Below are 22,434 nucleotides of genomic sequence, written 5' to 3' on the forward strand. Positions count from 1 at the left end.
ATCTTAAACGATTGAACGACTAACTGCAGGCATTATAGACTGTAAGAGACGACAGCGAATTCGTGAGAACTCCAACCAGGAGAGGATCGATCATGGCTGATGATTATGATGGCGATGATGCTGGGTATCTGGTGATGTGATCATCAGTGGTCAGTTTAATAAAATGGCATCATATGATATGGGTGCGGTGATCATCACTGGACAATACGTGAAGTTAAATTCAACTCATAATCAACGTTTTTTGGTTAGATCGCGTTATTATAAATGTGTCGTAACCCTCCACCACCCGACACGGCCAATCAGCAAAAAAGTGTCACGTTGACAAAAGACAAATAATTCACTACTTTAGCCCACCGGTGTGTTAAAGCGTGAAACCACAACATTTACTATTTTTGAGTACGACGTTTCGCTGGTAATTGCATCCAGCATCATCGGGCAATTCGCCAGAATGGCGATTGGCCGTGTCGGGTGGTGGAGGGTTACGACACATTTATAAATAACGCGATCTAACCCAAAAACGTTGATTATGAATAATATTGGTCGCGAAAGCCTTCGTGTTAAATTCAACTGTCCTTCTCGTGGGCACTGATATTCCATATTTACTTTCTTACACGTGTAAAGCATAACCCTTTGTCAGTCCACTGCTGGATGAGGGCTCTCCACACGCCGTGCGTGCCGATAGGGCCAATCAGCGTTGGTTGGTGGAAGTGGAACTGACAAGAACACGGCACATAGAAGTGCAGTACGATACTGTTTGGTTATTATTGTTTCTACCCACGTGACTTTACCGAAAGAACCAAAGAGTATGGATTCCTGCAGTCACGAAAGCTTCAAATACAGCACGATAGTTTAACACGCAGTAGGCTTTCGCGACCAATATCATCCATAATACAGGTTGTTTTTGGGTTCGATCGCGTAAATATATAAATGTGTCGCTTAGTACTCGGATTGTAAATGTTGTGGCTTGGCTCTCCGACACACCGGTGTGCTGTACTAGCGATGAATTGGAGCATGACATTGCTATGTTTGTGATTTTATCCCGGGACTTATATCACGTACGAAACAGCAATGCTTCGTATGGCTTTCGCGACCGATATTATCCGTAATAGAGGTGTTTTGGGTTACACCACCCGACAAAGCCAATTCGTAAGGTTTGTCACGTGCACAAAAAATGCCAGTTCGTTACTAGTACAGCACACCGGTGTGTTGGAGAGTTAACCCACAATTGTAAATGTTGTGGGGTTTAAATGTTGTGGTACTCGAATTGTAAATGCTGTGGGTTTACTCTCCAACACACGGTGTGCTGCACTAGTAACGAGTTGCCATGTTTTGTTCACGTGACAAAACCTCACTAATTGGTTGTGTCGGGTGGTGGCAGGTTTAACGACACATTTTTATTCCCGCGATCAAACCTAAAAACCTCGATGTTGGAATGTCATAAACTTTTTCAATGCACCGTTCCAAATCTCGCCAGTGACTTAACTAAGTGCAGACCTGTGATCACTGGCTAAAGCCACTGCCGATTGAAGGGCCTCCAACACGGAGAGCCTCTGTACAGGGTATTTGGCCTAATCTTCTACGCTGTCCAGATGTTACCGAAAGCTGGGAGAGTACCCACACTTTAACCTACCGCATGCAACCTGCCATCGATTAACCGCGCTGTTCAGGGGGATTTAAGACACAGGATTCACGCCGTTGTTTCTAGGAGATTCAATCGAACCCTCTGGATTGCAAGTCCGGTGTGCTGACCGTCACACCATGGCAGCGTAACCCTTTATTTTACTTTCGTGAAATGTCAAACTTGTGCTGGACTGCTTGGCACACAGCCTGGGTACGGTCAGAAAGAAAGAGAGCGATTTCTTTTTGTTTTTAGGTGGCATTTCCTTTCCATCTGGGAGCCATGTGTATCGTACACAAAGTGAATTACATGACTCATTCAGCAAGCAATGCAAGTTTGTTTAGATAATTTTTTTTTGTCACGATACACAGTGCCACAGGCATCAACTCATTTCCATTCATGTCACGGATGGCACTAGGTCATGTGTCACTACGCATTTAAATTACAACTATTATGTAATACACATTGTAGAGTGGTAGGAATAGTACGTACATAGAGTAATAGTTATTACAGCACTTTGTGGAGCCACTGCTTGATAAAGGCCTTCCGGTCATGGTGGTTGTTCGACCATACTTCACCACGCTGGTCGTAGCAGGTCAGTGAAGTAGGGGGCCAACCAAAAACCGATTGAGGCGTCGCACAACAATGATGTTAGCCGTGCTTGGATTCGAACTAACGGCTCCATTCACAGCAGTGTATATGTTACTGTTTTACTAGTTTTATTTTACCAGACATCTCTTTTTCAGAAGCGACCTGGCCACAAATGATAGTTCAACGAAGCGGCTTATCATCGTGTGGAAATGTGTAGCAGCCAAATACTCTGAACGCATGTTTCTAAATGTGGAGGGAAAAACTGGAGGACCCGGAGAAAAGTCCATGTGATCACGGGGAGAGAGAGAGAGAGACACGCAAACTCCAAATATACAGCAGTAGGCATCAGGCTCGTAATCGAACTCACGACCTCCTGAATACCAGGCAAGGTAGTTAACTTCTTTCTACCGTGGTGTGATGAAACACATTTAAGTAATTCGTGTCAGGAGTAAAACATTGTTTAAAGCATGTTAAACAATGTTCAATATTTACTTTTCTTAATACAGGTTTCTCTGAACATTACTACTGAATTGTGTTGTTTTTAATTATTTCCCTCTTTTACGCATTAACTTTCCAATCGTGCTATTGGCATCAATCACTCGTGGAAATGCATTTCCAAACTGAACTGTTGCAGCTAGCAGTGCATCACCTTGTGTCCAGTGAACAGCACCGGAAGATGATGTCACACAACTAGTTTGGGGCTCTTCATCCACCCTGCAGGGCGTTCTTCTGAAGTCGCCTTCAAAGAGCCTTCATCAAATGTCAATCAAACTGAACATTTTTAATTCTCTGAGTTCTAAGAAGCAAATGTGAGATGATTTTAATATTAGTTTTCGTGTGCAGTCATTAGTGTCTGGGCTGAGACCATCAACTTGATAAGCCGGTTTATTTACATGTCCCTTGTCTGGATGCAAGCCCGGAATCTCAGCATAGCTTGGTCATTCTTCTAGAAAATTACATGAGCCATCGTGAGCCACCTGGCCGTTTCTATCGTAATTATTGTTTTAATCGGTGCGCCTTTAATTAAGGCAGCGTTTTCCGCACAATGTCGATCTTTTGACATGGTGTGAACATGCGATGCAACCTGATTCAGCTGCGTGGGATGTTCAGTAATGTGTCTCACCCTCAAAGCAGCACACATCAAGCTTTAAGTTAATCTTGTTTAACCCAGGTGATACATCAAGAAACCAGGGTGGCCTCATTTGCGAGAGTGAACCGGAGCATCAGTCTGCCAGTAGGGGGCATTGGTTGCTGGGTATAATCCCAATTCAGTATAAATTTCGATTTAAAGCTTTCGTGACTGCAGGGATTCATCTTCTTGGTTCTTTCGGTAAAGTCACGTAGAAGGGAAGTAATAAAATAATAAAAATAAAACATAATAAAACAATTTTCACGACGTTTCGGCCACAACGCAAGCAGCCGTCCTCAGGCGAAGAATGAAACACCCCAAGCTTGGAGCGTATATTTAAGCTGGGTTAGAGGGGGGGGGAGAGGTGGGAAGAAGAGCGCCTAAACAAAATAATTTGCATATCAAGAGGAATTCAGCATATGGAAAATGCGTAGGAGGTGGGCGGGGGGGGTTCCAAATCAATACTATGCCCGTGCATTATGCAGGATTAGCAGCATCAAAGGGGGGGGGGGGGAGGGGGGGAGCATTAACAAAGGAAAGGAATGTTAATAGTATGTAGCTGTAGTTACTAAACAACCACGTAAAAAACTACAGTATAAACTGCATGACAAACTAAAGTATAAACTACATAGCATCATCAGTAAAATTTACTATACTCTACAATAAGCTGAGTTACTAACAGTAAGTAATACATGAAAAATTCTACGTTGTAAAAAATTATATAATATGCTTCCATCTAAACTTTATTCTCTTACATCACACGCGTCTATACCGTACTATATACTTCCATAGGCAAAACCAACATTAAATTACATACTGTATTGCTATAAACCACCCTATACCTTATACATAGTGTTATATTAAAAATGTATAAGGTATAGGGTGGTTTATAGCAATACAGTATGTAATTTAATGTTGGTTTTGCCTATGGAAGTATATAGTACGGTATAGACGCGTGTGATGTAAGAGAATAAAGTTTAGATGGAAGCATATTATATAATTTTTTACAACGTAGAATGTTTCATGTATTACTTACTGTTAGTAACTCAGCTTATTGTAGAGTATAGTAAATTTTACTGATGATGCTATGTAGTTTATACTTTAGTTTGTCATGCAGTTTATACTGTAGTTTTTTACGTGGTTGTTTAGTAACTACAGCTACATACTATTAACATTCCTTTCCTTTGTTAATGCTCCCCCCCTCCCCCCCCCCCCTTTGATGCTGCTAATCCTGCATAATGCACGGGCATAGTATTGATTTGGAACCCCCCCCGCCCACCTCCTACGCATTTTCCATATGCTGAATTCCTCTTGATATGCAAATTATTTTGTTTAGGCGCTCTTCTTCCCACCTCTCCCCCCCCCTCTAACCCAGCTTAAATATACGCTCCAAGCTTGGGGTGTTTCATTCTTCGCCTGAGGACGGCTGCTTGCGTTGTGGCCGAAACGTCGTGAAAATTGTTTTATTATGTTTTATTTTTATTATTTTATTACTTCCCTTCTACGTGACTTTACCGAAAGAACCAAGAAGCCCAATTCAGTATTTTTTTCAGATATTTTGTTTTGGGAGACTTTGGAACATAACGCCGGCACCCAACGTCCCACTGTCGCAAAAGGCATCAGGGAATCTTCAACTGCCACTGTGAAGCAGACACAGCGCACAGTATTGTCATGGTTTATTATTACACCTGTAGTGGTAACCGGGGCAGCCCCTGGATTCGAACCGTGAACCTCTGCAACGAGCGGCAAAACGCGACCACGGCTGGGCCGCGTCACCGCTCAGGAAGGCGTTATCAGCCCATCGAACGTGGCATGCCAGTACCTTGGGTTGAGCATTACATCGGCAGAACATTTTGTGTGCTGTAGCCATTCGTGAGCGTGTGTTTTTTTAAAGGGTGTCACGGCCAGACATTTAGAATTCTGTAAGAACATTCTTGAAGTGAAATGCTTGGAATACTCAACTGCTGGTTCATATCACAAGGCTTATCTAGGCCTTTCAAAACACGGCCCTCTCTCATTGCTCAAGCAAACAAGCATTACTCTATCTCATAAGTGTCGTGTTAAAATTCAATGTTACTTTTCAAAAAGTGTCAACATAATCCTGAATGTTTTCATTTTCTTTTAAATATTTCAGTTAAGAAAAAAAAGAAACTTAATTAAATATAAAGCATTCAATAAGATGGAATACCCATAATTATGACCAAATCAACCAAAATGTGTATCTTCATGTCTCAGAAGCTCACCAGGTGTGAGCCTGGTTATTACTTTGATGGGAGACCATCTGGGATACCAAGAGTTTTGGGTTTGGACTGCGAGGTGCCCAGCATACGGCAATACAGCTCCAGATAGAATCCATCCGTGCAGAGCATCGTGTATTACCCCCTCGTGGAAATGTGGGTTTTCTCTGGTTACAGTAACTTTGATTTCCTCATGAGTGGAATTGGCCAAACATCCCAATGTGGCAATACCCTCCTGAAAACGAGTGTTGAGACTCAGTTAAGATATCCTGGCTGGGCGTTTTTTGTTCTTAAACTATTACAGCAACTGCGCTTTCTCCTGAACGATTAGGGACTTGTGTTTTTCGTGACACGAGGAATGGGGCGGACTGCTTCATCCCTTTGCATGTGCGTACTTCACATTGTGGTTAGTGGTGAGATGCTTTTTGAGTGAAGTCACGGATCTGGCGAGTAAGCCCCAAACCGCAAATGTGGCTGGGGTTGGGACAAATGAGGCATCGTGGATCATTATGCTTCGTGAATCATTACCTTCAATTTGATTTTCTTGGCTGCAGAAATTAAGGATTTCAGAAAAAAACGTTGACGTATTGAAGTACATTCAGAAGGTAATTTTATGACAGTCATTTTGTCATGGCTTTTCAACTTACTTGTAAGAGACGAAAGCTCTGACATTTATTAAACGATTACAGCTTCCACGTTACATGTTATCAAGCCACTCTCCATTCTAATGTTTGTGGATATTTATTTTTTACGTGCTGACATTGATAGCTTCCACGAGGAAACATTTGACCAACATCATGTTGGATTTAAAAAAATATAAATCTGAAAAGCAATTTTAAAATGCTCCTACGCGCGTACAGAATTCAATTACATTCCTGTCATGAGTATTATTTCCTTTAATATATGAGATTATTATGAGCCTGTTCTTTATGATTATATTTAAAAGGGACTTTTAGACCGCCTTTATTTCGAGTTAGAATTTGTAATGCAATACTGGTCTGCACGCGCGCGCATTTCCTGTAATAATGTTGAGCGAGCCTGCACCTAAGTAACGTTCACATATTAAACCCTGAGTGCATTAAACACTGAACCTGTTTAGGCATTCAAAGCAGCCGTCACCAGCACCTCCGGCCATTCAACTCTTTGATTTAGAGGCTTCTGTGTAAAGACATCGGGCACACTAATAGCATTGAGGGACTCTGTTGTCTTGGTGTGGTCTGCTACTGTTCTTGCTGTTGTTTTGCTGCCTTGCCGAAGCTTGGGAATTGGTCTACTTACGCAATGTTAAATTATTTTACGTTTTTATTTTGAGTGATTTGCTTTCTTTTTCTATACTTTGCACTCTTATCGTGTTTTTGCACTGTTTGTTGTTGTAACTTTCTGATCCCGTGCCTCGACTGGAAATCTGTGAAAAAGAGTTTCATATTCTTGGATCTTTCGGTAAAGTCACGTAGAAGGGAAATAATGAAATAATAAAAATAAAACATAATATAATTCTCACGACGTTTCGGCCACAACACAAGCAGCCGTCCTCAGGTGAAGAACAGAGCTGTCGGAAAGACAGCGTCCTAATGAACACTGCTAAGCTTGGCAGCATATTTTGAAGCTGGGTGGGAGGAGCAGAGTGCCTTGACAAAGGAGTTTACATTTCAATATATTTCTCTCTTGCAGTTTAACACGTTAACACGCAGGCTTTCGCGACCAATATTATTCATAATAAAGGTTTTTTGGGTTCGATCGCATAAGTATAAATGCGTCGTAACCCTCCACCACCCTCCACAGCCAATTAGTACGGGATTTGTCACGTAAACAAAACGACAATTAGTTACTACTTCAGCCCCATCGGTGTGTTGGAGAGTATTATGAGAGTCTTGCAATTGGGATGTTTTTGGCCAATTTCTCCTGTCGAGTTTCTGGCTTCCTCTGGGGTGAAACCGCGTGACCGGGAGACAAAAACAAATAAGGGTTCGCACAAAGAGCTCCACACGGATGGATTCAATCCACCGGTTGCACTGCCATCTTCTGGCCACGTCACTGCCCGGTCAGTTTGGGAATCTCAGAAATCTTCACGCGATCCACCAAGCCAACGTGCTCAATCACAGGCGTGAGGCACCATGGGAGGATGTAAACATTGTATCTTTTCATTTATGGCATCTTACTGTACTCTACAGTTAAATAGCTCTATGTTATATATCGTGCCTATAAAAATAGTGTGGATATTTTCAATGAGGCCTAAAAAAGTTTACCCTGTATTGCAGTTATATCTCGCATCATCATGTTAAGCCATGTTCTGTGCACTGCTGGATGAAGGCGTGCCCATGTGATCAACATCTCGTACGGTTCACGTGATAAAAAAAACAAATCTCGCTCTTGCACATGAGCTGGTCCCATCGTTCCATCTCAGTGGCAGTCGACCTTAGGCTGCAATTCCATCCCCAGTCTCGACCATTGGCAGTCATCCCTTCCAATGACGTGCGCTGCTCAAGCCCACTTAATTTCCTTAACGTTCAGCGCGATGTCTCTGTTCGCATCGATCCACGTGTTTCTCTGTCCCTGCCTGTGTCCGCACGTACCGTATCTGGCACGCACGCGGTACTGTATCACGTACGCCGAATGTAGCGATAAATACATTCGTCGTGAAATTACTCCAGAAAAAAAATTCACGGTTGCAAAGCAGTGGCCCAAAGGCCCGAAACGCTAAGCGGTTAGCAACAAACAGCACGAATTAAAGTTGTAACCAACATTACGTAATAATGTCCTCTGCAGCATCAAGCAAGCGATCCCCTCACAATTATTTCAGGCAAATGCCTTTTTTGGAATTTCTTTGGGATTTTTTTTGTTACAGTTTATTTTCTCACATTGCTGTAGGCTGAAAGTCTGTAGGTCCTGATGTCAATAGCTATGGACACGCGGCCTGCTGTGCCGTAAATAAATAAAATTAAAGAGAATGTTCATGCCCAAAAGCCTCGGTGCTGTTCATCGGAGTTTGCTCATGTGATCGGAACGGGCGGTGATCAAAAGCGGCGCACGGGCAAATGGAAAATACCGCACGCGTACCGTTTAGATCCGATGCGGTGGCTGCGTGCACACAAAGCAGTGGTGGCGCTCGGCATCAGCAAACCAAGTAGCTCAATAGGACACCTGATTTCTGGCAAAACATGAACTAATTACATTTTTTAAAAATGTTTTTCTTTAGGCACATTGCTATGTTACTTCTCACTAGGTCACGTGGGGGGGGGGAGGCTTTCTTGACCATACTTCACCACGCTGATCATTGCAGATTAGTGCTGGTTGGTGAAGCAAACATTGTGTTGTTCAGCCTCCTACCGAGTGCCTGACTAGTGTTGGTGCCCCTATCAAGCACGGGCACTCCTCAGGTCTCAGGTTCGTCAGTCTCTGAAGCTTCCTCGCCACGTGAAGGCGGTGCCCCCTTGAATAAATTTCCCAATTGAAGGATTCATCTTAAACACACAAAAAAAAATTTGGGCCTATAAACAACATTTCGGATAATCTTAATTTTATTGGAATTGTTGGCCTCATCCAAAAGGATGACATCACGTTAAATTGCATTACGTGTAGTGGCGTCATTTCGGTGATTTTCCACCAAAGGTGGCGTAGGGGCATATTGTACGCGTTCAATTATTACGCAACGTAACGATCAAATCTGTAAGTGACTAGATGAACCCATCGCAGCAGAACAACACCGGCAGGCACTTCTTCCAGCAACTGCTGGTGGTTTTCGCATGAGCAGAGAGGCTCTGTTATAATTCCACGTGCTTGGGCGTTGTTTGAATCTCATGTAAATGAAATGGAGATCTAAAAAAAAATCCTAGAAAATATCTGACAACCCATCCCGAAAAACATTCATCGTGGTGGCCAAGGAAAGTGAAGCCCTCTTTTTAATGGGTTTGGCTTCAGTCTCACACGCGTCCCTGCAGGAACATTCGCCACGTTCTGGCGTCCATCCGAGGGGTGAATATTGCTCGCCAAGAGGGCGCATTTATATTTCATGCGCAAAGCCTTTCCCTGAACGCGGCCCTAATCTGCATGATGTCACAACTTTAATTATGGATGGCTTAAAACCCCCACTTAATTGCAAGCCATTAACTGTAACCATCTACTACAACGTCTTTGCTGGATTTGCGACTGCGCATTCTAATATTTGCTCCACGATAGAGTGCGTTAATGCAGCGCAAATGCTGTGCACGGTTTAGGTGCAACTGCTAAATATTAGGCCTCTAACGTGGCTATTTTCTATCACTTCAGCACTTGCATTTGTTTCTAAGCAGTTGTTGCGATGGTGATATGTTTTTCAATAAATTTTCCAAAATTCTACAAAACAGGGCCTAATAAAATGTCCAGATAATTTAATTTCAACAGCTGTGCTCGCTGGCTTTTCGGTAAATACAGCGGTTTCCCATGTAAGATTATCTGCATATATAGAGCACAATAACAAGCACCTGCAGAGTAAAACAAGTTCCACTCACTGAATAAACATAACATCAATTAACTCAAATACACGTACTCAACTCAACCATTGCTCGAGGCAGCGTTGTTGTTTTCTTCTGTATAAGCAGTGTTTTTTTTAGACTTTACAACATGTCTCCCCTGAGTAATACAATGGCTGTACATTTTATTTTGCTCAAATACGTGCCACCATTCGAGTTTATGCTTTGTGTGTGCGTTTAAGCGGTTGTGTAGCGGTTAGCGCGCGACGCTACGAACCTGGCGACCCGAGTTCGACTCCCGCTCATGGCCAACACCAGTGACGATTATCTGAACCGGTCCTGGGCCTGCCCTAGGTTGACTCAGCCTCAAATTAGTACAATACCTGGTGCGGTGTGTAAACATCACCACTGGGGAGACAAAGTCGGCCGAGCGTGGTGCTGGCCACCCACTCCCTCGTGTGCCGTGCCGACCTTCACAGTTGCTCGCGAACAGCACTTGCCCCAACAGTCTGTTAAGGCTATACGGGGGATCTTTGGCTTGTGCGGAACTTTTTCGCATCGCATGGAGATGCAGCAGCTTCATTTACTAAAACGCGTGTGCCCGAAGTGGTGACCCCGTGGCTCAAGCGTCAGGACAGCTGAGCCAGCACCGACCGCTGAGATCACTGTGGGTTTCACTCCGGGTTTCATTCACTGCCTCGTGATTGAATCGGCTTCTCAGGTGCAGGCGAGTTGATCATCTTAGCCCGGTCACCGATGAGTGCATTAATGATGCGTGAAACCAAATCTGCATCTCTAGTGTGTGGAGAAAAAAAGTCACTCGAAGAGATCTCAGAAGTAGTTCTGTGGAATCTGCTTGCGTGGGCAATTCCCTAAATAGGGATGGGGCAATGTGCTGCATGGATAGGCACTTTGTCTCATGCCACGATACCGACAGCAAAGTTGAAATACAATTTCGAATAAATAAATAACTAATTTGTTTATCCGATCCAAATCATGTTCGAGGTTACGCAGCGTGTCTGCAGTCATGTTGACGTGATTCTCTTCCACGCATACGATTCATGCGATGCCAGGTATTGCCCTACGCTCTTGGGCAAGGTGGAGCAAAAATCCACCCCAGGTGCTGCGATTTAACGATTAAAATGAGAGCCACACCTGTTCAGGGCGGGGATGATCTGGCAGACGCTAAGCCCCCTCAGAGGACAAATAACGCAGACCTGAGTAGGAAATTACATTAATTTGGTTTCAGCAAAAATCAGATGGCTGTACTGTACACAGGAACAAACAAAAAAGTGTTGGTGACTGTGGAAGTGCGCCACCGATCGTTACGATTACACATTTACGAGTAGTCCTGGAAATTTTACTTCTGGTCACGAACGGTTTGTGGGCAGTGCCATGTAGCCAGTGGTGGAGCTGTCGAGTGTGCGGGCGTTGCGGCTGCACCGGTACCCGTGGAGTGGAGGGTAACCAGGCACGGGACTACATTGGAAATGGGGGTCCCAGTGCCGGATGAAGCTAGTGCCGTGGCCTGTAGCGTACGGTACAAAGGGGCCCTAAATAAAAAAAAACGCGTAAATATTAAAACACACATTTTTAACTTGCGTAGTAAAGTTTATTGTATTTTTTCATTTGCTATAGAGCCAGATAATACAACAAATCGCTAACCTTATACACCCAGTCGTTCATAAAAGTTGAAGGCGGTATAGTCCTACAATAATAGAGCAAGTGCAGAATCACTTAACCGGAATTGATAGCTTGAAAGCAATTAGCGCAGGGCCCTTGAAAGTGCGGGGCCCGTAGCTACTACTTATGTAGTAGCTACTTTTGCTACTAGGATAATCCGGCACGGGGGGGGGGGCTTTTATCCCTCGCGCCAGGGTCCATGCCAACCACGCCACCGCATATGTCGTGACGGGCATTATTCAGGTTCCCACCTGTCTGCGTTCGGGTGGCAGGAATTGATTTATTATTTTTTCTATCTACGTGACTTTACCGACAGATTCTAGATTTGAAGCTTTCGTGACTGCAAGGAATCATCTTCTTAGGTTTTTTCGGTAAAGTCACGTAGAAAGTAAAATAAAATAAAAACAAAAATCACGACGTTTCGGAGGCAACACAAGTCTCCGTCATCAGGTGGGACCGTCACAGCCAGATTAGCTGTATCAAGTGAGGCAATGATTCAAGATGTAATCCCTTAAAAGCGAGTTGAGGGAGAGGGAGGGGGGAGCTCATCAGACTATGGTAGCCAATGAAAGGAACGTATCGGGAGGGAGGGGGGGGCGAGGCCAAAAGGGTGGGCGATGGACGTGGAAGCGCTTGTGCGCAAGCGGCCAATTACTGCACACGCCAACACAATGGAGCGATTGTGCGCAAGCGGCCAGCCACTGCACCCGCCAACACAATGGGCAGAGAGGAGGAGGGGAGGTCTAATACACATGATAGACAAAAGAACGAAAATGATGATGGGTACAAACTTAGGGGGAGCTCATCAGACTATGGTAGCCAATGAATGGAACGTATCGGGAGGGAGGGGGGGGCGGGGGGGGGGCGAGGCCAAAAGGGTGGACGTGGAAGCGCTTGTGCGCAAGCGGCCAATTACTGCACACGCCAACACAATGGAGAGAGAGGGGGAGGGGGGGTCTGATACACATGATAGACAAAAGAACGAAAATGCCCATGTTTATACCAATGCTGGCTGAACAATGAAGAGAGTACTGTTAAAATAACTGGGGATGTTAACACTCGGTAAAGTGCAGTAAAATAGTGCCTGTCAGATAAGATGGTCCAAAAAATTTGTGATTAAGTCTTTTTTGCGTGGTTGATAACATCTTTCCAATGATTACTAAGTTTGTACCCATCATCACGGTTGAAATTATGTCTGTGTTTGTATATTTGTATGGCTTCGTGTACAAACCTTTGATGGTAGCCGGGAGGTTTGCAGAGAACCTTGGTCTCGGAAAAGACAATTTCATGAGAGCCCACCGAGTTGTAGCAATGATCGGCCACGGCATGGATTCCTGCAGTCACGAAAGCTTCGAATCGAGAGGAATTGATTTGTACCAAGATCTGGCACCGGCGTTGCGTTGTGCGTCATTGCAGCGCGCTGCACAATTTCGAAAGACCCCGGTGCTGATTGAGATCTACGCCTGTGTTTGTGCTTGGTGAGAAAAGGTGGCAACCCTCGCTCATGTGAATGGATTCAAAACTTTCCTGTTTAGCCGCAATAGCATGCTAAATAGCCCAATGGGTGAGGCCGGCTGAGCAATACAGCTCTTGTTCAGATGCGACCTGGCTACAAATGATAGCTCAACGAAGTGGCTTATCACGTGGACATTTATTCGCAGCCAAATACTCTGAACGCACGATTGATTCTAAATGTGGAGGGGAAAACCAGAGGACCTGGAGAAAAATCTACGCGACCACGGGGAGAGAGAGAGGCAAGCTCCAAATATACAGCAGGCGTCAGGCTCGGGATCGAACCTACGACCTCCTGTATACCAGGCGAAGTAGTTAACATCTCGCCACTGTGGCTCCCCTTACATTTCCCCCCTAAAAGCGCTCTGTAGTCCTCTTATGTGTCCTGATCACATCATCCTGACCGGTTTCAGTGGCGGTCTGGCATTTGCCAGTCACTCAGACCTCCGTAGTGAGTAGAGTCACGCCCAAGCGGTGTCTAATGTATTTTCTGTTGCTCTGTGTTGCAGGCGACTGTACGAGTGTGTCCATCATACAATGGTGCGCAAAGCATATTGCCATTTAGCAGCAGCAGCTTAGGCAAGCTGTGAGTAGCGGTCAGTGGAGCTTTTGAACAAGTGAAGTCGAATTCATTGTTCTCATCGTCATCAAAACAAACACAACAACAAACCAAACACGACAACAACAACCCAAACACAACAACAACAACCCAAACACAACAACAACAACCCAAACACAACAACAACAAACCAAACACAACAACAAACCAAACACAACAACAACCCAGTTCTAAAGAAGTGAGCTTTTTCAATCTACACTTAAAAGTGCACAGCGTCCAGTGGCTGCCTAATATCGGACGGAAGAACGTTCCAGACGGCCGCCATGATCAATCCACTGCTGGATGACCGCTGCTGCCCCCTCTTACGGACCCTGCGGTGTCACGACCCACCAGGAGCCCGCAACGGGTTACAGAATTTTTTCTCGCAGGGACCACACGCGCGATTTTGTTTGAAATAGTTTTTTTCTTCTCGAGCTCAGATGTTATTGCGTTGCCATTGGTGCCTGGAAACACCCCACCCCTCCCCTCCCCCCCGCGCTCACCTGGGCAAAATGTTTTGTTGTTTAAATACCACGGCGTACAGTGTGGGGCACAACACGGAGTTTGGGACGTGACCTGCGTAGCTTCGCGGTGCGGTGGGGGGTGGGAGGTTAAAATATATTGTACGCCGTGGATATGGGGCCGTCCATAAATGACGTCACGCACCTGGGGGGGGGGGGGGTCAGACATTTGTGACGATGTGTGACGAGGGGGGGGGGGGGTTGAGAAATGTGACGTCACATCAAAATGCGCAACTTTAAATAAATATAGACAACACGTTCTACTTAATTAAATAGACTTTTTTAATACATGTTCTCTCCTACAACATCAGAGTGCAGCGCCACATTAAATACGCACTACAATGACAATAGTTTAAAGCGATTTGAAGCATGTTTTATTTTGGGGGGGGGGGGGGCAGAGCTTTGTAACTTCATGTGACGAAGGGGGGGTGGGTAAAAAATCGTCCAAAATAGCGTGACGTCATTTATGGACGGCCCATATCACAATTACAATACTATGCAGGTAAAAACACAAACAATAGGCTGCTTTGCTACCTTCTGAGGTACAAAGAAAACTCGGACGTATCATGGGAGCATAAATATCCCACGACACCAGAACTACATTTAAGTTATGGGAACCTCATTTGCCAGTAAAAATATGATAATTGTTTTTTTACCCTTCTATCTGGAGTCATGTTTGCATAGACCACAATACCTGCAGTCATAATACAAACAAAAGAACATAACTCTGATAATGTGCACTATCCTTGAAGTTGATTGGAGACTAGGCTCTAAGGAAAGCTGTCTCGGGTGTGGACCAATCAACTTCAAGGACAGTGCACATTATCAGAGTTATGTTCTTTTGTTTGTATTATGACTGCAGGTATTGCGGTCTATGCAAACATGACTCCTTGTAAAAAGGTGTCAGTTTTGTTGCCAGATAGAAGGGTAAAAAAACAATTATTACATTTAAGTTTCTACATGGTCGTAAGTGGTGTAGAGGTTGGTCCAGATCTCTTGTGACCCCCAATTAACTGACCCCTATATACATTTTAGCATATTCATTTCTGTAAAAATAATAATTGGGGGTCACAAGACACTGGGACCATCCCGTAATTTTGTACAATCTCTCCAGAACAGCCATCATAAAAAGAGGTCATTCGAGCGAAAACTGGGACAGTTGGCAACCCCAGGCAAACGTCATATGTCCTTTTAATAATGCAAAGAAAGAAGATAGTCCATCTCGGTTAAAAGTTTCTTGACGACACCAGATATTTATTTTATATTTTTTCGAAAATAACATGGCATTTCAGAATACAAAGACAAAGATCCTGCGTATAGCCTTAGCAGACTTGGGGCAAGTGTTGTTAGCGAGCACCTATGAAGGTGTGGGTGGCCAGCACCACCACACCCTTGTCTCCCTAGTGGGGATGTTTACACATCGCACCAGGTACACATTTTGAGGCCGTATGACCGACACAACAAAATTGAGACTCCGTGATGGAATCTATATTTCAGGTATTTTGATTTTACAAACAAGTTAAGACTACACTATTTGGCAAAACTTGCCTCTCATAGCCACTGCCAGATACAGAATACCGATCTCCATCTGGGTCTGTACTGATCCGTCATGGGTATGCAGTGACACCAAGCTTGTGCGTGTGGGAGTGCAAATCGACTCAGGTCAAAATCATCGGGCATCGGCCACTGAGGATCGGGTTGGTTGGCAGTCATCGGTGACGGGACTGACACCATCAATTTCACAATTCTCTTAAATATAAAGCAACATTGTCGTCCTCGTCAATGTTGGCTTTGTGATAATTAGCGTCCATCATCATCATTAGTAGCCATGGCTTGCCCAAGCTGTTGTCGTCTTTCATGGTTTGTGTTGGAGGTCTGGAAATAAATAAATAAATAAACAAAACGGTTACATCTTCTTGGTTCTTTCGGTAAAGTCACGTAGAAGGGAAGTAATAAAATAATAAAAATAAAACATAATAAAATGAAATAATTCTCACGACGTTTCGGCTACAACGCAAGCAGCCGTCTTCAGGTGAAGAATGAGCTGAAGACGGCTGCTTGCGTTGTAGCCGAAACGTCGTGAGAATTATTTCATTTTATTATGTTTTATTTTTATTATTTTATTACTTCCCTTCTACGTGACTTTACCGAAAGAACCAAGAAGATGAATCCCTGCAGTCACGAAAGCTTTCAATCGAAAAACGGTTACAGTCAAATTCTCCACGGGGCATGATCACCGATAACTCCAGATAATTGGAAGAAGTTTCTGAATAACTCTGTTCAACACCGTGGTCTGGGCCCCAAGATATTTGGATGGCCGTGCCTCCCACATATTTTGGAAGCCAGGAACCGTTTCTTTTTGCCGACCTCGGATCAAGAAATTCCCGGATAATTGGTTTGCGGATAAACGGAGTTTGACATGGGCCACAGTGCTCGGCTTTGCGCCGCTAAATGCAGGCTAGAGAACGGCACTGCAATGCGTTGAAGCAAGAAGGAAACTCCTTCCAGAGGGCACGGTTATGACTGCCTGCTGCTGTAATCAGTCGGAAACAGGTCCCACCGCATTCCTGACAGACGGTGCATTATCAGGGCCGCGGCCCGCTCTGTGCGACTGCGAGAAAGCCATCGGCAAAGATCGGTGCGAACAACAACCGAAAAACGACAAAAATACACTCAGAAGTTTCACGAACGCGCCGGAGCTAATGCGTCCTCATGCGCGCGACGTTTGTCAATCCGCTGCCGAGTGAGGAGCTCCCCACGACGTGCGGGTCACGGGGGGCTTCTCGACCATACTTCACCACGCTGGTCATTGCGGGTTGGTCAAGACAGGTGCTTTTCAGTTTGATACGGCACGATTGATCCAATTTTAAACTTTTTACACATTACTGGAACTAACCTTGGTTTCGATCACACCAGTTTTCAACCAATCCTCGCACCGGATTAACATGAACGCGTACAACGTCTTTGCTCAATCCACTGCTGGATGAGTTCTTCCCCGCACTCAATTGGTGATTGGGCTTATTTTACCATACTCTTAGTTCTTTCGGTAAAGTCACGTAGGTAAAAAATTAAATTAAAATTAATTAAAATTTAAATTAATTTTAATTTCATTTTTTACCTACGTGACTTTACCGAAAGAACTAAGAGTATGGTAAAATAATTAAATACATTTTAATTTTATTTTTTACCTACGTGACTTTACCGAAAAAACTAAGAGTATGAATCCTTGCAGTCACGAAAGCTTCAAATCTAGAATTATTTTACCATACTTCACCGTGCTGGTCACTTTTAGACTTGGGAGTGTACGAGTATAGAACGCACAAGAGTGGCATTTGCTGCGTCACGCTTACGTAGCCCCACAGCCTATAACACCTGTCATGCAAGGTGGTCTCCCATCCAAGTGTAATCCAGGATAGTTTCCGAGATATGACGACATTGCGTGCAATCCGGGAGACTTGGTCATAAACTGCAGCATGCAACGTGCATAACCTATACGACAAAGTCGAGACTCCATGATGGGATCTTTGTTTCAGGTATTTTGATTTTCCAAACAAGTTAAGACACGAGCCTTGGCAAGCTTGCCCCCCATAGCCACTGCCAGATACGGTATGCCGATCTCCATCTGGGTCTGTACTGCTCCGTCTTGGGTATATGCAGAGACACCAAGCTTGTTGCTGTGGGAGTGCAGATAGATTAAGGTCATAATCATCGGTCACCAGCCACTAATATCGGTGACGGGGCTGACACCATGAACTTGACCTTAATTCTGTAATACACAAAAAAATCACCACCGTCAACCTTTGTGATAAATCGCACCGTCACCATCATAGTAGCCATGGTGGAGAAAGGCGACAGGCTTTGGTCACTGAGCTGACATGGGTGGAGGAAGCTCAGCTGCAGGTCCAGAAGGATGCCAAGGAGGTGAGGGGGCAGTGCCCATCTACGAGCCATTTGTAGAAATTCCTCGTTACGATTGCAGGGGGTGAGTATATAAAAAAAAAAATTGAACACTTTTTGATTTTACCAGTTAAGGTCCACTGAGCTGTATCGCCCTTTTTTCAGCAGTGACCTGGCCACAAACAAAAGCTCAACCAAGTGGCGGCTTATGATCACGTGGAAATGCACAGCGGCCAAATACTCCAAACGCACGTTGATTCTAAATGTGAAGGGGAAAAACTGGAGGACGCGGAGAAAAATCCACGCGACCACGGGCGAGAGAGACAGGGGTCAGGGTCAGGATCGAACCCACGACCTCCTGCATCCGCTGACCTTCCACGAACGTGGCCCTAGTTTTACCGACCCTCTCTCTCCCCTGTCGTCGCTCTCCGCGCAGGCCCTGGGCCAGATGTACTGCAGCCAGCGGCAGACGGTGGTGGAAGGGGCGACGCGCGAGGAAATCCTCCTGGACGAGTCGGCGGGGAAGGACGCGTTCTACCTCTCCGAGTTCCTGCGCCTGGAGGGTGAAGTTCGCCACTCGCGCACGACACTCAGCAACGCGCAGGCCGAAGCCCAGCGGCTCGACTGCCTCACCCTGGGCCTCAGCGAGGTGAGCGACGTTTTTTTGTTGGAAGTGGATATCGCATTGGGGGGGGGGGGGGGGAGGCCGTGCGTGCGAGTCGTCGCTCCTTCTCTGCTGCTGCTTCCCCCCATTGTTTGGAATTCTCTGCATTCGTGTTCGAGTCCAGGCTGAAGACTTTCCTCATCTCTCTTCCGATGGCTCTCTGCCTCTCTCTCTCTCTCTCTGATGCGTCTTCGATCACACTTTTACTAAACATCATCTTGACCGCCAACCCCTCTCTGGCCTATATTATTCTGCCCATCATTCTTACCACATGTCTTTGCCGTCTTCTCATTCGAAATATACTATTTCAGAACCTCTCTGAATCAACAAAGAACTGGAACCCCAAAATATGTATATCATTACGTAAAAAATATTATAAAGAGGTCACTATCACATTCCATATACACACCACACACGCCTGTATGTCTATGCCACCAAAGTTGCGTACATTCAGGCTAATAATGCAGTTGCGTAGCGCAAGAGTCAGATTTTTTGAGGCTGGTGTTTTTAGGGGCTGCTATATCAATTAATTAAGTTTAGCTCTCTCCAGAAAATGAATGGCTCGTGTGTGCGTGTGTACAAATTAATTGACTGCAATTAGCGAGGGAAGTTGACTGAACACACACACACACACGGGGCCGGTGAGAGATTCTCTTTCCACGTTCTTGGGGTGTGGGATACATTATTAAATCGCCTTTGGCCTGCGTCCCACGCCAGCATGAGCAGATGCAAATTTGAATGACTCCCTTGCGGTGGGCTTTGCAACATTTTCAATTATATATATAAAAAAAATGCTTGGTACAAATTACCGCTAATTAACAAGCTCCAGGGCAGAACACAATTATTTTCACGGTGGGATTCTCTAACATAAATGCACGTGTAAAGAAATATAAATCTTCATAATTTTAAATACAACGGTTACTGACAATTAGAAACAAAAAAAACATATACAGATATGCTAAACAGTGTTGTTCAAATATAGAAAAATTGTCGAATTTGGAGTGGTACGATTTAAGCCGTGGAACGGGTTGGGTTATTGGAAACAGATGCAATGCTCGGGCGTGCAGAGATTTCCTCTGTGTGGACCTAAAGCGTTTGTTTATTCAGTAAAAAAAACTTTTAGTACGAAAAAAAAGGCATGCTCAGCTCACAGTGGAACTGCTTTCGAAGGAACACTCGGAAATGCTGTTGACGGCGGCCACTCGCTCGCTTTACTCGCAATAATGTGTATTATATAACCGAGGGTAAACACTGCAGATTCCCATTACATTCTCAAGGGGTACTGGCAAGATGCCAACAATACACTCGCCCAGGCTTTGGCGTGTGCGCACGCGTGTGATCCAGCACTGTGAAGGCAGCCAGAATTGGTGGATCACCACACAAATGTCGTGAAGCTCCTTTCCCATGGTGTGTCTAGGAGGTGCCATACCCTGGCTCGCAAGGAGAAGGCATTGCAGCGAGTGGTCTGATCGCCATCCGTTTCCATCTGTAAGGAGGATAGAGCGTTGCCTCCTCTTGGGTGCTGCTGTTTCATCCCTACTTGTACAATAACTCATGAATTGGCTGAAAACTTTCTTAAAATAAAATCCACAATGATGTATCCTCCTGAAGCAGATTTCTGCAGCTCAGTGAGGCTTTCATCAAGTAATAAGTAAATGTCCATTTTTGACTTCCCCAATACTCCCTTGCTAGCTCACCCACGCACCCACCCACGCACCCACCCACGCACCCACCCACGCACCCACCCACGCACCCACCCACGCACCCACCCACGCACCCACCCACGCACCCACCCACGCACCCACCCACGCACCCACCCACGCACCCACCCACGCACCCACCCACCCACCCATTCACCCACCCACCCACGAATCTAATAACACACTCGCTGCTTGATTTTCTCTCTCTTAAATTTCGATTTAAAGCTTTCGTGACTGCAGGGATTCATCTTTTTGGTTATTTCGGTAAAGTCACGTAGAAGGGAAGTAATAAAATAATAAAAATAACACATAATAAAATAATTCTCACGACGTTTCGGCCACAATGCAAGCAGCCGTCCTCAGGTGAATACCAGGTCTGTCGGGGAGACAGCGTCTGAAGCTCCAATAAGATTTCTCTCTCTCATCCACCCACCCACCCACGCGTTAATTCGCTCACCCACCCACTCACTAACTCTACTCGCTTACTGAGCAACTCATTCACCCTCTCGCTCGCTCGCCCGCCCGCGCGTCCGCTGGTGCGCTCCGTCACTTTGACACGCCACGCGACATGGCTCTCGTCGCTCGGCTGCTCGGTTCAGAGCGTCCAGGAACTGCAGTCGGAGAGGGGTCTCCTGCGGGAGGAGCTGAAGCAGTACAAGCTCCAGGAGGCCAGACTGCTGCAGGACTTCAGCGAGCTGGAAGAGGAGAACATCTCCCTGCAGAAGCAGGTCTCCATTCTCAAGCAGAACCAGGTGGGAGAAACGCACCCAGCCACAAGCATCCGCACACCAGACCCCTAAGCAATGGGGGCCCCACACCTCCAACCCCCCTGACCCCTGACCCCTCATCCCCCACCCCCCACCCCCCAGACCTGCTAATCACAGTGTTCTTCACAAATTTTCAGATGGGGGCCACTTTCGAAGATAATTAATCATCATTGTGAGGAAGGCCGCCGCACATTTGAAACCATTGGGGGTTTGGCACGATGATGATGATGATGGTGGGGGGTGTTTCCACTCTTTGTGTATTGTGGGGGGCCGCACATCAGGGCCGCATTGAAGGCCACCAGGGGCCTGCCAGTAGCCCCTGGTGGGCCTTGCGACGAAGAACGCTGTTCTAGACTGTACCATGTGTGCATTACGAAAAATATTGGACTTTTACATTTGTGAAATTTATTTGTTTTCTTCCTAAGTCTCATTCTGGTCTCGATAAATATGTTGACAACCCAGCGTCCCGAGCGAATTGAATTTTCAAGTAAAATGTACAGTTTGTGAAACTCTTTGCGAGCGTTTGATAGGGCGGTGCTTGTTTATGTGAAGTTCATTCCACTGCAGCATTTAATGTCAACAAGAGTTGTTTTAGGGCGTAACGATATGCGCACACTCGGTGTATTTCACCAGATGCAGGTAGCATTTGGTCGTAAAAATAACAAAACTGTGTAAAATAAAACAAACAAAAAAGATTTACAGTAATTTCATAGGAAGAACCTTTTTTGTGATTTAGTGGACAAAAGAGAGATACAATTTTCATGTAAAATATAAACAATATTTATACTTTTCATGCTTTTGTGAATCCATGGCTGTATGAAGGCCTCCCTATGCTTTTTGGTCTTGGGGTATGTTTGATCATACTTCACCATGCTGGTAAACGTGCGCTAACAAAGGAGGGATGAAGGAGAGAGGAGGGGGGAATGGTGGTTGCAGGACTGGTTCAGACTTAACTCACCCTCAGAAACGTTAATTTAAAGTATTTGGCCGATTTAAATGTCCACGCGATAAGCCACTTCGTCGAGCTATCACTTGTGGCCAGGTCGCTTCTAAAAAAAGACATACGTAG

General features: G+C 45.1%; 1 protein-coding gene across 3 annotated transcripts in view; it reads left to right on the forward strand.

Moving 5' to 3' along the window:
* LOC144731799 (protein bicaudal D homolog 2-like) overlaps positions 1–22,434 on the forward strand; it is a 46,926-nt gene that overhangs the window by 16,466 nt on the left and 8,026 nt on the right. For all 3 annotated transcript variants that reach the window (XM_078613045.1, XM_078613046.1, XM_078613048.1), the window contains exons 2-3: positions 18,671–18,883; positions 21,198–21,350. In XM_078613045.1, coding sequence (XP_078469171.1) covers positions 18,671–18,883; positions 21,198–21,350 — 366 coding nt within the window. The remainder of the gene's footprint in view (positions 1–18,670; positions 18,884–21,197; positions 21,351–22,434) is intronic.

Source organism: Lampetra planeri, chromosome 40, assembly GCF_965212315.1.
Source record: "Lampetra planeri chromosome 40, kcLamPlan1.2.h2, whole genome shotgun sequence".
NCBI classification, from domain to species: Eukaryota; Metazoa; Chordata; class Hyperoartia; order Petromyzontiformes; family Petromyzontidae; genus Lampetra; species Lampetra planeri.